Below are 15925 nucleotides of genomic sequence, written 5' to 3' on the forward strand. Positions count from 1 at the left end.
CTAGCCGACGCCGTAATACGACAGCATTCGCGGCCTGTCAGTATAACATATGAGGAGGCAGAACACCCAATGTTCCCATGCCTGTTACGTGTCATCAGGCGGCGCCCAGCCGCTCCTTAGACACCGAGACGCGGCGAGAGGTTGGCGGACATGTCATGATGAGTTTGGGGAGGTCCCGCTGTTGCGGAAGGGAAGCAGCTACTTGTCATAGCGTTGGTTTATTGCTCTGTCGGAGCGATGCGAGGCACGCAGGCAGTGGTGATCTGAGTTTTTAGCTGATTTTAGTTTTAGTTCATAGGCTCTTGAATAGTTTTCATTTAGATTTAGTCACATTGTAGTCACCTGTGAATGTCTAGTTTTAGTTGACTAAATATCATACGATTTTAGTCAACTAAATCTACAGTTGATTTAGTCGACTGAAATGTATTTTGGCAGGCCTTGATGCCGTCCTAATGACTGATTTTACACTTGCTGAAAATAGCTGATCTCACAAGCTCGTGATGCGTTGTAGATCGGCTATTTTCAGCATGCAACCAAGTGTAAAATGACTTACTGGATACTGCATTCCACGGATCTGAAAATGTCAACGTCACTGTACTGTGCTACTCAGTCTGGACAGAGGCTGCTTGACTCGCATTTCATAACGTCACCCGTCACGTAGCACCGTTGGTGCTGATACGTCATCAGCAACAACGGTGTCCATGCTTCTCACTGTTGAAAAATATAGCGCCGTTCGAGACTCGAGAGTAAAAACCTACGGTACAAAGTAAACTATTCAGTAAAGTTCACTGTCAGATTCAGTAGTACAAAAAAAAGTACGGCTGTGTGGGGTGAGTTTAGTGAATGATAAGGGGACGTTGCAGGGCAACAGCTGTAGCTGCGCAGTGCGCATTGATACAACTTCAAACTGGTGTTTTGCCGGGGACCGCATGTAATTCCGACGGAGCATTAGTGCGATGCCATTTAAAAAAAACCACTAATTACATCCGAACCTCGGATGGATCATCATCACCGCGGACAGCGGCACATTTTTCAGAGATAACAACCAAAGAAGATCCTACTTTGAATGGTACCTTATGGCGCGCACGTATCCTGGTGCTGGGGGTATCCAAGGCGTTGCCTAGCAACCGTTCCAGTGTTAAAAGTAGACTTTCGGCTATACCGTTTCATATTTGATATAAAGCTTTATGTACGAGATATCTCGCACTTGACATACAACCGGTGTAGAGGGAAAGTGCGAGATATCTTGTACTTGGCATATAACAAATTAAATGCTTAATACTTATATTTTTTGTAAATATAGAGTACACAGAAATGTATATAAAATGTGTATGGAGCCGTTTGGAAGGAAGGTCTTCACATTGCTACCATATCGTTCACAGCAGCCAATGTACTCAGTCACTCTACATGTGTGTAATGTATGGCCAAAGCTCATTTCCAGTTCCAGTCCCGCAATGGGCATTGACAGGAGTTTATTCATCCAACATCTGGTCTTTTCTACTGACGTTGGCACCTTTTTCACGGTTTAGGCCTTTTGAAAGGCTTGTGTTGGAATGCAGCTTCAAAAATATCCAAACCATTGGAGGTGTACTTTGATTTGCTGTTTTTCCCAGCATCCAATCAGCCTTAAAAAGGGGTCATTCAAGAAACCCACCGGATTATTACCGGAGATCAAACAACCGCAATGCTATATTGACAATTCAAATGAGTTGCAACCTGGCACATGTTTAATATAGACCTGTGTTGTGACGTGAATGATATGTTGCCGTAGAATATACTTTGTTACCCTTGCCATTTGCAGTGCTGTATTTACTGTGTACTGCTCACTATACCAGCACTAAAGTAACATAGGCGATGTCTGTCCGTTCGCCACTCCTGTCAACGTGCAATATTTGATTTACGTCACCTCGTAGCCTGGCTTCCCTTCCAACAGCTCTGGTGGCACAGCAACACGTTTTTAAAGCCTCCTCTCTCTCTCTCTCTCTCTCTCTCTCTCTCCCATCTGACCAAATGTAACAGCCCCAGCCAGCCCAGCGGTGTCTGGAGTGGCGATGTGATGCGTGATAGGCTAGCCATCCACGACTGCCCAGTGGCCAGTTAGCGCCCGGCGTTGACTCGCATTTGACGCTCGATTGGCTCAAATGACACCATTACCATGTCTGCATGGCTAATGGCTTCCCCCCCTGGGGGAGGGGGGGGAACATGCGTTTGGCGTGTCAACGCGAGGTGAGAACACACATGAACCAGACTCTGGAGGGGGGGGGGTCGATAGGGGGGGGGGGGGGTCGATAGGGTGGGGGGTTAGGTAGTGCACAACTGCACACCCCCTCTCCCCCCCTTTCCCTCTTGTCTGCACCTAAATCAATCCTGACACCTCTTAAGAGCCACTCTGCATCAATGGCACTCCGCTGCAATTACCTCCCTTGGTAATGACATAAGCACCCGGTTCCTTCCTGCCTGCCTTATGTTCTCCTTTGCCTGGTTTATACGTGGTCGTGGCGCCGTGTCGCGCACCTAAAGAAACAGCCGATCTAAAAGCTGGTAATGCGTCGCGGTGTGACGGCATTGCGAGCTTGTAGATCGGGGCTGTTTTAGGCGAGCGACACTGGCTAGCAACTCGGTATAAATCGGGATTTTCTGTCTCTCTCTGTCTCCTCCCTAGCAAACCTATGCTCCCTCAAGCCCAGGGAGATGGGGAAGGCGTTTCTAGACCAACGCTGATCTCCATACTAGTCGTTACGCAATCCCTCCTGGCTAGCTGACACGGAGAAGTCAGCGGGGCCGATCCGGCTGGTTACATGGACCGGGGCTCGTTGGTTACGGGGCTCCCGGGGGGGGGAGGAGTGGGCCGCGGCGCGCAGCATAGCTCGGTCCCTCCGTCCAATTAGTTGTGATGGTAGCCCCAGCTCAGCTGTCATAGATAACGGTCTCCTCGCAGCGGCCTGGCGAGGGGTGTCCCCTGGAAGCCGCTGGGGTCGTTATTATGATCGGTCACGATAAGCTCGGGTGGAGAACGTTTGGGAACGTTTAGATGGCGGGCCTGATTTGAGGCGATAACACCGCGACCCCATAATGCTCCTGGGAACTTTCCGAGAAGGGAGCTCTGCTGTTAGGATCCGTGTTTGTGAGCCGTCGACGCTGCTCATGCTGAGCTGAAGGAAATTGTTCTTGATAATACAGGAACTTTGGATGGTTATTTTTTTGTTTCCATTCATTAACAGTGTGTAGTATATGTGCCAGTACATTACATGCTGCTTTGTGTAACACGAGTTGATTAGAAACTGGGTGAATTTTTAAATGCAAAGCCTGTTTGCACCGCAACACAAACATGCCAATAAAAAAATCATCTGCAAACAACATAACATGAAAAGATTAATATACAAAATTATTAGTAAATTCATATGAAAGGAAATTGTTTTACCCAGACAAGTGGCCTTCGTGCCTGGGCAAGTGAAAAGTATATTTACTTTAACTTCTCAGAAGTTAAAGTAAATGTAAAAAGTGCCTGTAAAAAGTTATTGTCGAGCACAATCGCATACAGTAGACACAAGTAGTTATGATACATAATGTGATCCAGATAAAATGAATGCGCATGCAGCATTCATCACATGATAAATGGGGTAGCTGCTATAGCTACACTAACAGACTGCATGTACGTACGTAGTAGAATTCTGTACACATGAACAGATTGTTCAATTCTTTGTAGTTTTAAGATCTATCTTCTCTTCTGGGGGTTCCTGGCTGGCACAAAACGTTTTCAGATGGGGGTCCGTGTGGCCAAATACATTTCTGAGGTCCTCTGCAGCACGAAAACGTTTGAGAACTACTGATTTAGAAGGCATTTTGTAGAATCTGCCCCAGGTCTTAATGTGTTTAAGGACATAACCAGCTTCGGCCAGAAACATACTCCGTTTTTGTCTTTTAGATTCGGGAACCTGCATTTATTTATTTAAGTGCACGGAACATACCGGACAATTGAGTCAATGCAAACATCAAAAATGTATGGTATAGTTTGAATTGTGATCGTAATTCATTCTTTATATTTTCGTCTGGGAGTTTTCAGATGAATCTGGACTAAAATGCGTTTTCATATATTATCATATTGAAATGAACAGAATCCAGTGGCTTCCTCAAAAATCAAACCGACCACAGAATGGTGTGGAAAATGGACATCAGTGAATGTCAACGTGCCGTGGGCTTTAACCACATAATCCCTACCGTCCCTATTCTGGGAACGTCAAACATTCTGCCAGAATGGCAGATCGCTTGTAGATCTGCTATTGTGATTGTGCCGCTAAGTGATTTGGTGTAGAATGAGACAACTAGGTGGGGCAAGTGTATGTAGACCCCTTGGAGACCCTCGTCAACAAACTATATAAGATTTAAACCATTCAGGACGGGAACGCCTTTTGGTGTTTTGAGCATTATGTCATACCTTAGCTGTTGAAAAATAGCAGATCTACAAGCTCGCGCTACGAGCTGGTAGATCTGCTATTTTTTTTTTAATTGTGAAAATGTGGCGCAAATATTTGAATATTATATTCTTTAAGATTTAAACCATTCAGGACGGGAAACCCTTTTGGTGTTTTGAGCATTATGTCATACCTTTAGCTGTTGAAAAATAGCAGATCTACAAGCTCGTAGCGCGGCCGCACTACGAGCTTGTAGATCTGCTATTTTTTAGAAAAATCGTGAAAATGTGGCGCAAATATTTGAATATTATATTCTTTCAGAGCGAACGTTTTTAACTCAAATCTTTGCTTCTTGGGCGATCCCTGGAACAACATATTTTCAGATGGGGGTCCTCCGTGGCCAAATACAGATTTTTAGAATCTGCCTCAGGTCTAAATGGGTTTAAGTGGTTTATTGAACATTTTGAAAAAGGACCCTTACTTTTACACGTTCAGAGTTACGTATGTTAACACTTCAGAGTTTTATTAAGACGACAAGAAAAACAGGGAATAAAGGGGTGACATGTGTTCGGCCGGCTTCGACCACATGATGTCATGATCGGATGCGTTTGCTACGTGGTAGCGAGACGAGCCTTCTGGGTGGCCCCGTGACGACTGTATCTCTTAACTAACCGATGAAAAGCCGCTCCAGCTGGCAAGTTGAGTGCTTCATTTCCGCTGCCCCGCGGTGGCCTCAATCGACCGCGTACTAGCGTCCTGCGAAGAAGAAGAAGCCCTTGTGCTAGTCGCCGTGGCGGGTTCCGGCCCCCGCGACATGTGCGTCCACTCTGCTCGCCCTATAATTGTATCGTATGACAGGCTTGGAGCCGTGAGCGGTGGCACTGGGCCCGTGCCAACATGCGGGCCGTTACTGAATGCCAAGTGTTCATGTTTGGTGGGTCCGTGCCAGAACGGAGCTGAGCCCGGTGAAGTTATGGGCCCAGCTGTACCAGAAACGCACTGTTTGCCCAAAGGATCTGAATGCAAGGACTGATCTGTGCGAGGAAGCAGCCTGCTGCTGTCCTCGCACACAGTGCCAGCTCTGGAACACAGGGCCTTTGTTTTTCAATGCTTTCTGATATGTTATGATATATGGTATGGACATACTATACTAAATCCATCATCTGCTGCATGGTCTCCCTATTCCACTTCCCTCTGACCCTCCCCACTCGCTCTTGCGCTCTCTCTCTCTCTCTCTCTCTCTCTCTCTCTCTCTCTCTCTCTCTCTCTCTCTCTCTCTCTCTCTCTCTCACACTCTCCCTCTGTCTAATGCTAAAGGTAAGGGCTAAGGCAGGGAGATATGGACAATACAGATGGGCTATTGTCGGAGACTGTACGGGGGAAAAAAGAGCAGAGCCAATGGTAAAGTTGACTAAATATCGTGGGTTTAAAAGGTTAACTGTGTCTGAAAATACACATTGACATGAAACGGGAATCGGAGGAACCGGATCCAACATTGAGGATCTGGAATCGTTTCCGTCACATTTGGAAGCGTTTGTGGAACCTACCAGTTTTTAATCACACTGTCAGCTGGACTGTGGACTTCACGTCTGCTGTACAATGACTATAACAGTGGTTCTCAGACTTTGTAATTCCACTTCTTTAGGACCACCATAACGGGTCCATTTGGTTCCATTTGTACACTCTCAGAGTTCCAGACCTGTTGTCGTCCGTCCATTTTGAACCACATAGGTCTATAGAATAGCGGTAGCTTGATAAGAGTGCATGCACGCAGGAACAGCTCTCATGCAGCCTCTCTCCTTTGTGTCTTTGCACCGTCCTATGCATGCGTTGTTGTGGCTGCACGGGCCCTGTTGTCTGGTTATCCGGTGTTATCGTTGGCCTGCAACGTGTTGCATTCTTCGCTCCGACAGTGTTTGGGAGTGAACAGAGGCGCTAGCCACGGAGTTGGTGTGTAGCTAATACAAGCTGGGAGTGAACAGAGGCGCTAGCCACGGAGTTGGTGTGTAGCTAATACAAGCTGGGAGTGAACAGAGGCGCTAGCCACGGAGTTGGTGTGTAGCTAATACAAGCTGGGAGTGAACAGAGGCGCTAGCCACGGAGTTGGTGTGTAGCTAATACAAGCTGGGAGTGAACAGAAGCGCTAGCCACGGAGTTGGTGTGTAGCTAATACAAGCTGGGAGTGAACAGAGGCGCTAGCCACGGAGTTGGTGTATAGCTAATACAAGCTGGGAGTGAACAGAGGCGCTAGCCACGGAGTTGGTGTATAGCTAATACAAGCTGGGAGTGAACAGAGGCGCTAGCCACGGAGTTGGTGTGTAGCTAATACAAGCTGGGAGTGAACAGAGGCGCTAGCCACGGAGTTGGTGTGTAGCTAATACAAGCTGGGAGTGAACAGAGGCGCTAGCCACGGAGTTGGTGTGTAGCTAATACAAGCTGGGAGTGAACAGAGGCGCTAGCCACGGAGTTGGTGTGTAGCTAATACAAGCTGGGAGTGAACAGAGGCGCTAGCCACGGAGTTGGTGTGTAGCTAATACAAGCTGGGAGTGAACAGAGGCGCTAGCCACGGAGTTGGTGTGTAGCTAATACAAGCTGGGAGTGAACAGAGGCGCTAGCCACGGAGTTGGTGTGTAGCTAATACAAGCTGGGAGTGAACAGAGGCGCTAGCCACGGAGTTGGTGTGTAGCTAATACAAGCTGGGAGTGAACAGAGGCGCTAGCCACGGAGTTGGTGTGTAGCTAATACAAGCTGGGAGTGAACAGAGGCGCTAGCCACGGAGTTGGTGTGTAGCTAATACAAGCTGGGAGTGAACAGAGGCGCTAGCCACGGAGTTGGTGTGTAGCTAATACAAGCTGGGAGTGAACAGAGGCGCTAGCCACGGAGTTGGTGTGTAGCTAATACAAGCTGGGAGTGAACAGAGGCGCTAGCCACGGAGTTGGTGTGTAGCTAATACAAGCTGGGAGTGAACAGAGGCGCTAGCCACGGAGTTGGTGTGTAGCTAATACAAGCTGGGAGTGAACAGAGGCGCTAGCCACGGAGTTGGTGTGTAGCTAATACAAGCTGGGAGTGAACAGAGGCGCTAGCCACGGAGTTGGTGTGTAGCTAATACAAGCTGGGAGTGAACAGAGGCGCTAGCCACGGAGTTGGTGTGTAGCTAATACAAGCTGGGAGTGAACAGAGGCGCTAGCCACGGAGTTGGTGTGTAGCTAATACAAGCTGGGAGTGAACAGAGGCGCTAGCCACGGAGTTGGTGTGTAGCTAATACAAGCTGGGAGTGAACAGAGGCGCTAGCCACGGAGTTGGTGTGTAGCTAATACAAGCTGGGAGTGAACAGAGGCGCTAGCCACGGAGTTGGTGTGTAGCTAATACAAGCTGGGAGTGAACAGAGGCGCTAGCCACGGAGTTGGTGTGTAGCTAATACAAGCTGGGAGTGAACAGAGGCGCTAGCCACGGAGTTGGTGTGTAGCTAATACAAGCTGGGAGTGAACAGAGGCGCTAGCCACGGAGTTGGTGTGTAGCTAATACAAGCTGGGAGTGAACAGAGGCGCTAGCCACGGAGTTGGTGTGTAGCTAATACAAGCTGGGAGTGAACAGAGGCGCTAGCCACGGAGTTGGTGTGTAGCTAATACAAGCTGGGAGTGAACAGAGGCGCTAGCCACGGAGTTGGTGTGTAGCTAATACAAGCGTGACCGCTGCTGGCTTCCACACTGCCAACATGCTCACACCAATGCCCTGCAGATCTCTCCTCACCTCTGCACTAATCCTAGAGCCGCTCGATGCCAGATTCTTGGATCCGATGTCCTACCTACACCATGATTAACGATGTTTTGACCAATTTTTTTTGTCAAAAAGTGTAGAATTTTCAAATCAATTGGAATTTTTGTATTAACATTTAACTTAAACCCCACCCTACACTATAGGGCCGCCCTAGCGTAGTGGTTAGACAGCATATGCCTTTCATGCTTTCAAGTTTCGCAACGGGTTCCTAACGCCAAATCAAATGTGTTCAGATCATCTGATATTGGATGTGTTCAGTGCTTTTGTTATGTTTTGACCCTTCATCACCTGAATCTCCGTATGTACAACACCGACATCATCAGCTGGATCTCCATAATAGAACTACACACCTACGTCTGACATCACATAGTCCATATATAAGGTCATCACCTGGATCTCCATATACGGTATGGAGCTGAAACCCACTGTCATCATCACCTGGATCTCCATATATGGAGATGACGACACATCACATCACCAGGCTGACTCGAACATTATACAAGGAGCAGACCTCACCTATTCATAACAGACAGTGCACTCAGGAAACTCCAACCATCTCAACTCCCCAGAATCTACCTACAATGCTCCCCAGGATCCCCAGAATTACTTCGGTGACCATCCATAGAGGATCACAGACTAGCACACCTCAACCCATACGAGCCAAGGTATCTGGCCTTGGCCCTACAACCCAGATAGTACCTTTACCGGCTTCTTTCCAACCACACGTGTTAGTCATCCGGATTAAGTTGGAACCAGGCACCACTGGGGCGGGTCCTAATCCTAGCCTTTAAATTACAGTCTTTTCCTTTCAGTAGTATTTGGAATATATATGATTCCAAATACATATATATTCTATATTTTCCACCCTAAAACATGTTCATCAGGTATTATTGTTGTTAGGAGGAAGATTCTTTTAAAAAAAAGTGTACAGTATTTGTTAAAATGTAATTTTTATGTGGACACGCCCACCAGTGCATTAAGTATGCCTGGTTTGCCTTGTGGATGGTGATCCACCTGAACTGAAGCCACACCCACAGCTGTTGTTGAGGGGTGCTAGCCCCTCCTATATACAGGTTTAATGTTTGTTTTTAGTTAAACAAACATTAAAAACGCTATTGACAATGAAGGGAAATTTACGTCATCTTGTCCCTAACAAACATTAAATGCCATTGACAATAAAGATAATTTAATGTTTGTTTTGTCCATGTTTGTTTTTAAAGACTAAAGGAAGACATCATTGCACATAAACAACCACACCAAGGGGTCTAATGAAGTACTGTCACCTCATAAACACATGAAAAATCCCCACACCCCATCTTTAATAATGCCTAACAACGCCTGTAAATCTGCCTGTACATCTGCTATTTTCACAATATTTGTGGAATTGAGTCAAACTAAATGTAATGCCTCAACTACTACAATTCCAAGTGCTTATCAGGGTCCCCAGTTCGAATATGATTACCGCTATTTTGGGGGGTCACATCCTGAAAAGGTTGAGAACCCCTGGTATAGATAGAAGACCCTCGGGCCAAGCCGGATGCACCCCGCGGCGGATTCAAACCCCTAGACTCCGTGGTTAGTGGGCAGGAACTTTACCCGAGCGCCACCCCGAGCGTCTGTAACCCATCTTGATTCAATACAGAGGGGGGGGGAAATAAATATGGCATATGGTAACTAACAAACGTCGAATATAATGGAATATCATCTCCAGCCTATACCTCCCTCTTCCCCAGGCCTGTGTCCAGACCCCCTGCTGTCTTCTGGGGGCTGACATGTTTTCATAAACCTGCTGGGGTTTTGTTGCCTCACGCATATCCGAGGGCTCTTTCCTTCCTCGCTCTTTCCTCAAGTGTTGTAAAACACTTTTTGTGTGTGTGTGTGTGTGTGTGTGTGTGTGTGTGTGTGTGTGTGTGTGTGTGTGTGTGTGTGTGTGTGTGTGTGTGTGTGTGTGTGTGTGTGTGTGTGTGTGTGTGTGTGTGTGTGTGTGTGTGTGTGTGTGTGTGTGTGTGTGTGTGTGTGTGGGGGGGACCTATAAACAAACCTAAACTTATTTTTTTGCTCCAGCATTCTCTCATCCCCAAACAAACCCCAAGTGTAATCTTTATTTTCCATCTCCTTTCCGACTCCCAGGACCAGGAGCCCCCGGGAGGCGGAGGCGGGCGGGTGTTTTCGGGGATCCAGCCCACAGGCGTGCCTCACCTGGGGAACTACCTGGGAGCCCTGGAGAGCTGGGTGGCCCTGCAGGTAGGCTTGACTTATTATTATTTTACAGAATTACTAACTTAATCGTTATTCAATGAACATCAATCATCTGTTGAATAGCAGTAGCAGAAATCTGTTATGACGAAAAGAGAGTTGAGCCAGAAGGCAAAGCTCTCTGTCTACCGAGCAATCTTCCTACTCTCACCTATGGTCATGAACGAAAGAATAAGGTTGTCGAATACAAGCGCCGAAATGAGTTTTCTTCGACGGGTGGCTGGCATCTCCCTTATAGAGATATGGTGAGAAGTTCAGTCACGCGAGAGAGACTCGGAGTATAGTCGCTGCTTCTTCGCCTGGAAAGAAGCTAGCTTAGGTGGTTCAGGCATCTGGTTAGGATGCCTCTCGGCCGTCTCCCTAGGGAGGGCCTCGAGGCACGTCCCCTCCACATTTTCGCCATTTGTCATATCTTCCCTGTGCGATGGTTGATTACAAAACCTAAATTGCAAGCAGAAATGTAAATTTTGGTACATACATGTTCACAAGCACAATTCAGTTGTTAACACATTTAGCGCTATCATTTATTGAAAAATTAGGATCTAATTCACGCCAGCACACAGTTCCAGACTTCCGGTAGGGAGCTTATTCTAGGAAGTTTAACAGGTCCCGTTCAACTGTTGTTTACAATTTGGGTCCATGCCAGTGCACTTGGGGTCTTATCATCGCCGGCTCTGTGCCGTCAAAGAAACGCTGTTTTGACCAAAATGCCATCTGGGACAAGGAATAGGAGATACAGGCGATTGAAAGAAAGGGATAGAATGGATTCTTATGGTGCCGATGATCTAAGATGGGCAACGGAGTCTTGTGACAACAACAGCTAGCTACCCGATGCTAACGTAAGTAGCATTGTTGGTCGCTCGAATTAATCCACTATAAAAAGCAATTGCCGAAGGCCTTCAGCAATGGCGTTAAACGTCAGTATCAAAATTAGGCTTCAATTGACAAAGACCTTCGGCAATGGCGCTGAAAGTATTAATTGTTTGTATGATGACAATAGGCTCTATGCACATACGCCATTTTTGGAAATGACTCTTAAGGCCCGGGCTTCTTCCGACTTCCTTCACAGGTGTTACCGATGATACTAATCAAGGTTCTGTTCCATTTAGTGTACTGTACAGTGGTTCTCACTTGAAGGACCCCCATAACTCTGAGAGTGTACCAATGTTTGCCCACTCTCAGAGTTTCACACACAATTTGCAATTTGGAACCTACTCCAGAGTCCAGACCCACTAGCGTAGCAGAGTGTTTCCAGTGAGCCAACATGCACAATAGCAGCACCCCGACTCTGTTTGACCAGAATGGAACAGAGGGAGCCTTAATTAATATTATCGGTAACACCTGTGAAGGAAGTCGGAAGAGGCCCAGAAGGACATAGGAAGAGTTATTTCCAAAATGGCGCATGTGCATATAGAGCCTATATTAATCACCAGCCAAAAAATGTCCTGCCAGTGACTCCCCTCCCCTACCCTCCCCGCAGGGCCGCTATCCCTCAGTGCTGTACAGCATCGTGGACCTGCACTCCCTCACCCAGCCCCAGGAGCCTGCCCAGCTCCGCCGCAACATCCTGGACATGGCAGCCAGCCTGCTGGCCTGCGGGATAGACCCACACGCCTCCATACTGTTCCAGCAGTCACAGGTGAATATAGACACACCACACACCTCCACACTGTTTCAGCAGTCACAGGTGAATATAGACACACCACACACCTCCACACTGTTCCAGCAGTCACAGGTGGGTGGAGGGTGGAGTTGATGGATGAGATGGAAAGAAAGACAACAGCTGGATAGGTGGAGAGATGGATTGATGGGTGACGGGATGATGGATGGATACAATGGATTTAACCAGTTTCAACATGGCATCTCTATGTCATTTATATGCGAGAATCTTCGCTGTATTTTAGCTGATTTTATTTTTTAAAGAAAGAAGAAAAAAAGCAGATCTACAAGCTCACAATGTGGTGCTTTGCGTGGTGCTTTTGTGAGCTTGTAGATCGACTCGTTTTCGCTATTTGCTGTACAACATTATATCGTGGGTTAATTGTCTTGTGCATGCTTCTTTGTGAGTCTCTCTCTCTCTCTCTCACTCTCTCTGTGTGTATTTGCATGTCTGTGTGCGCATGGCGTGCTTAGTGGCGTGCATCTGTCTGCGACGTGCCCCAGTGCAGCTGTGCACAGTAGTATGCGTGTGTGCGTTTTAAAGATGGCCTCCTTTGGTCTCTCTCCAGGCCTTGTCATCGGGGAAGACTCAGCCGGAGTGGTCGGCCATCTTTGGATGTTTTCTTTTGCGTGCGCTGGTGTTTACCCTGCGTCCGCTCGCCAAGCGTTTTACTATCGCTCTCTGATTCTTATCTGCTTCGTCCGCCTCGCACATTTACAGGGCCTATGAAAACACCACTACCATAAACCCAGCATTAACTCCTGCCTGAGCCACACCAAGCAGCCAAAAGGAATAATCATAGGTTTACCCCAGGCAGGATTTCACCAGGCACGATTGTTTGGTTTTTTTTTCGTTTTTTTTTTGGCGGAAATGTCTCTTCTGTTTTTTCATCATTTAGTTTTTCTTTTTCTTCAAGTCTGTAAGAACAGCTGTCTCTTTCCCTCGATTCAGAGAGAAAGCCAGTCTATTGTGTGTGTGTGTGTGTGTGTGTGTGTGTGTGTGTGTGTGTGTGTGTGTGTGTGTGTGTGTGTGTGTGTGTGTGTGTGTGTGTGTGTGTGTGTGTGTGTGTGTGTGTGTGTGTGTGTGTGTGTGTGTGTGTGTGTGTGTGTGTGTGTGTGTGTGAGAGAGTGGAGAAAAGAAAAGAGGGAGTTAAGGTGATGCCATATGTGTGATGATAGTCCAGTCCATCTGTATTCCCCTGCTACACACACACACACACAGAGCACTGTTCTTGTTCACGTTTATCTTCATGCTACATAACTTGGCAGTGAGGAAGGAGGACCTCCCATTGAACACGCGAGTGAGTCCACTCTGCTCCACATGTACAAATATGATGAGGACCCAAAGAAAACACCTGACTTCACTGAAACGCACAGCAAATGGGGGAAAAAAAGATAGTGATGAGCTCAAATCAAGTGCACGTGCTGCACGTGCGCGCGTGTCTGTGTGTGAGAGAGAGAGAGAAAGAGAGGTAGAGAGAAATAAAGAACTATATCCACTGCTGGAAATGGTATCTCTTGACTGTGCGAAAATAAAAAAGTAGTCGTCAAACATTCGGCACAGACGAATTGCAAACCAAAGGAAGCGAGCAAGAGTTTTCGAGAGACCGAGCGAGACCGAGCGAGAGCACACGTGTGTTTTTTTTTGTGTGTACGTGTGCTCGTGCACGAGTTCATCTGTACTCTTCGGTGTCGTGGCGTGTGACCAGACGAGCCACTTGTATCTCATGTATGCGTGTGGGCGCATGCGCCCTCCCGTGCCTGTGTGTGTGTGTGTGTGTGTGTGTGAGAGAGAGAAAGAGAGGTAGAGAGAAATAAAGAACTTTATTATACACTGCTGGAAATGTATCTCTTGACTGTGCGAAAATAAAAAAGTAGTCATCAAACATTCGACACAGACAAATTGCAAACCAAAGGAAGCGAGCGCGAGACCGAGCGAGACCGAGCGAGGGCACGTGTGTGTTTTTTTTTTGTGTGTACGTGTGCTCGTGCACGCGCTCATCTGTACTTGTCGGTGTCGCTGTGTGTGCACGTGCACAGACGAGCCACTTGTATCTCATGTATGCGTGTGGGCGCATGCGCCCTCCCGTGCCTGTGTGTGTGTGTGTGTGTGTGTGTGTGGGTGTGTGTGTGCGCCTGTGTGTGTGTGCCTTTGCAGATGCGTATGAACGATTGTAGCTTGTAAAAGTCACGCCCTCGCAAGAACTCCATTCTTGGCTCTCTGTGCCGCACTTACCGGCACAAGAGCAAGAAGAGAGGTTTATCTGCTGTGCAGAAACGACTCCCAGCCTTTGAGTTTTTCATCGTGGAGCATGCTTCTGAGTCTAATGCTTCTATGACCCGTAACGTTAGAATAAGGGAAAGTTAGCAAAATTGGTGGCAAATCTGCAAATGAAATGCTTACCACTAGCTTTCTTCACAAATGTGTTCATAAAGTGTGTCACGCGCCTTTAGTCCAAGGAGTGTTTTCCGTGCAAAACTAATGCTTGCAATGGATTCAGTATCATGAAAACCCCCCAGTTTGACAGGTCACATGCTACTTAAAGCATAAGGAAAAATTGAGAATTTTGCCGTATATAGGCAATGGTGCCCCAGCTTTCAGCAGCTGTTGCAAAGCTTCCCAAGGGAAACAAATTGGAACAAATTGAGAGGTGATAGTAGACAAAAAGCTTGTGGTAAGCATTTCTTTTTAATACATTGGTACAGTGGTTCCCAAACCTCGAGACCCAAAAGAGTAAAGAGACATTTGCACATTGAAAATAGCAGATCTAAAAGCTCACACGTGATTATGTACTTCACACCACGTTGAGAGCTTGTAGATTTTCACTACTTATATATACTATATATATTTCTATTTATTTATTTTAATTATTTTAATTATTTTACTTTTGAAATATCTTGGAACTCATTTAATTTGTTTTCCTTTTTTTAAATCTTTTGTCCTAATAATTATATTTATATATTTGTAAATGGAAGACACAAAAAATGGAATATTCACTATACTGCATTTATCCATTAACCCATTTAGGCCTGATGTCGAAATTTAAAAAATGTCTTCTAAATTCTGACAGTTTTCTGAAATACCTAATGTTTCTATATCAGTGGTGCTCAATATTTCATGTCAAGGACCCCAAAAATGATATGTAATTGGCCACCGACCCCCATCTGAAAATATGTTGTTCCGGGAACCCCTCAGAAGCAAAGATTTGAGTTAAAAACGTTAAAGACGTTAAAGAATATATATTCAAAGATTTGTGCCACGTTTTCACCATTTTTCAAAAAATAGCAGACCTACAAGCTCATAGCGCGGCACTCTGTGCCGTGCCGCGCTATGAGCTTGTAGATCTGCTATTTTTCAACAGCATAACATAATGCTTAAAACACCAAAAGGGGTTCCCGCCCAAAATGTTTGGGGAAACAGTGCTTTAAACAGACACGCCATGCACCAGTGTATGAATGAATGGACCTCCTGTTCCTCCAAAAGCCCTTCTAAAAACCCAGTTTTAGTGCGCCCCGGGCCCGCGTACATCCCGCGACTATCCTTATCCCCTCGCCTCGACATCTGTCCGATCCCTGGCCCAACGCGGACGCTGTAATAAATACCAGTGTTGGTTTTGGCAGCAAATTTTGATCTTAGTTGAGTCATAGTCTTTGGAACAAAGCTTAATTTAAAAGTCATCTGAAATTGTTTTAGTGTTAGTCTAGTTTTAGTTGACTAAATATAACATTTTAGTCTAACTAAATCTACAGTTGATTTAGTCGACTAATTTTTTTACCCGCAGGCCTTCATGGTGTTGTAATGACTGATTTTAGAGTTGGTT

At 46.4% G+C, this 15925-nt stretch overlaps 1 protein-coding gene across 2 annotated transcripts in view; it reads left to right on the plus strand.

The window, feature by feature from the left end:
• wars2 (tryptophanyl tRNA synthetase 2, mitochondrial) overlaps positions 1–15925 on the plus strand; it is a 50513-nt gene that overhangs the window by 10631 nt on the left and 23957 nt on the right. For both annotated transcript variants that reach the window (XM_079518539.1, XM_079518538.1), the window contains exons 2-3: positions 10320–10433; positions 11926–12084. In XM_079518539.1, the coding sequence (XP_079374665.1) occupies positions 10320–10433; positions 11926–12084 (273 nt within the window). The remainder of the gene's footprint in view (positions 1–10319; positions 10434–11925; positions 12085–15925) is intronic.

Source organism: Electrona antarctica, assembly GCF_951216825.1.
Source record: "Electrona antarctica genome assembly, chromosome: 13".
Taxonomy (NCBI): domain Eukaryota; kingdom Metazoa; phylum Chordata; class Actinopteri; order Myctophiformes; family Myctophidae; genus Electrona; species Electrona antarctica.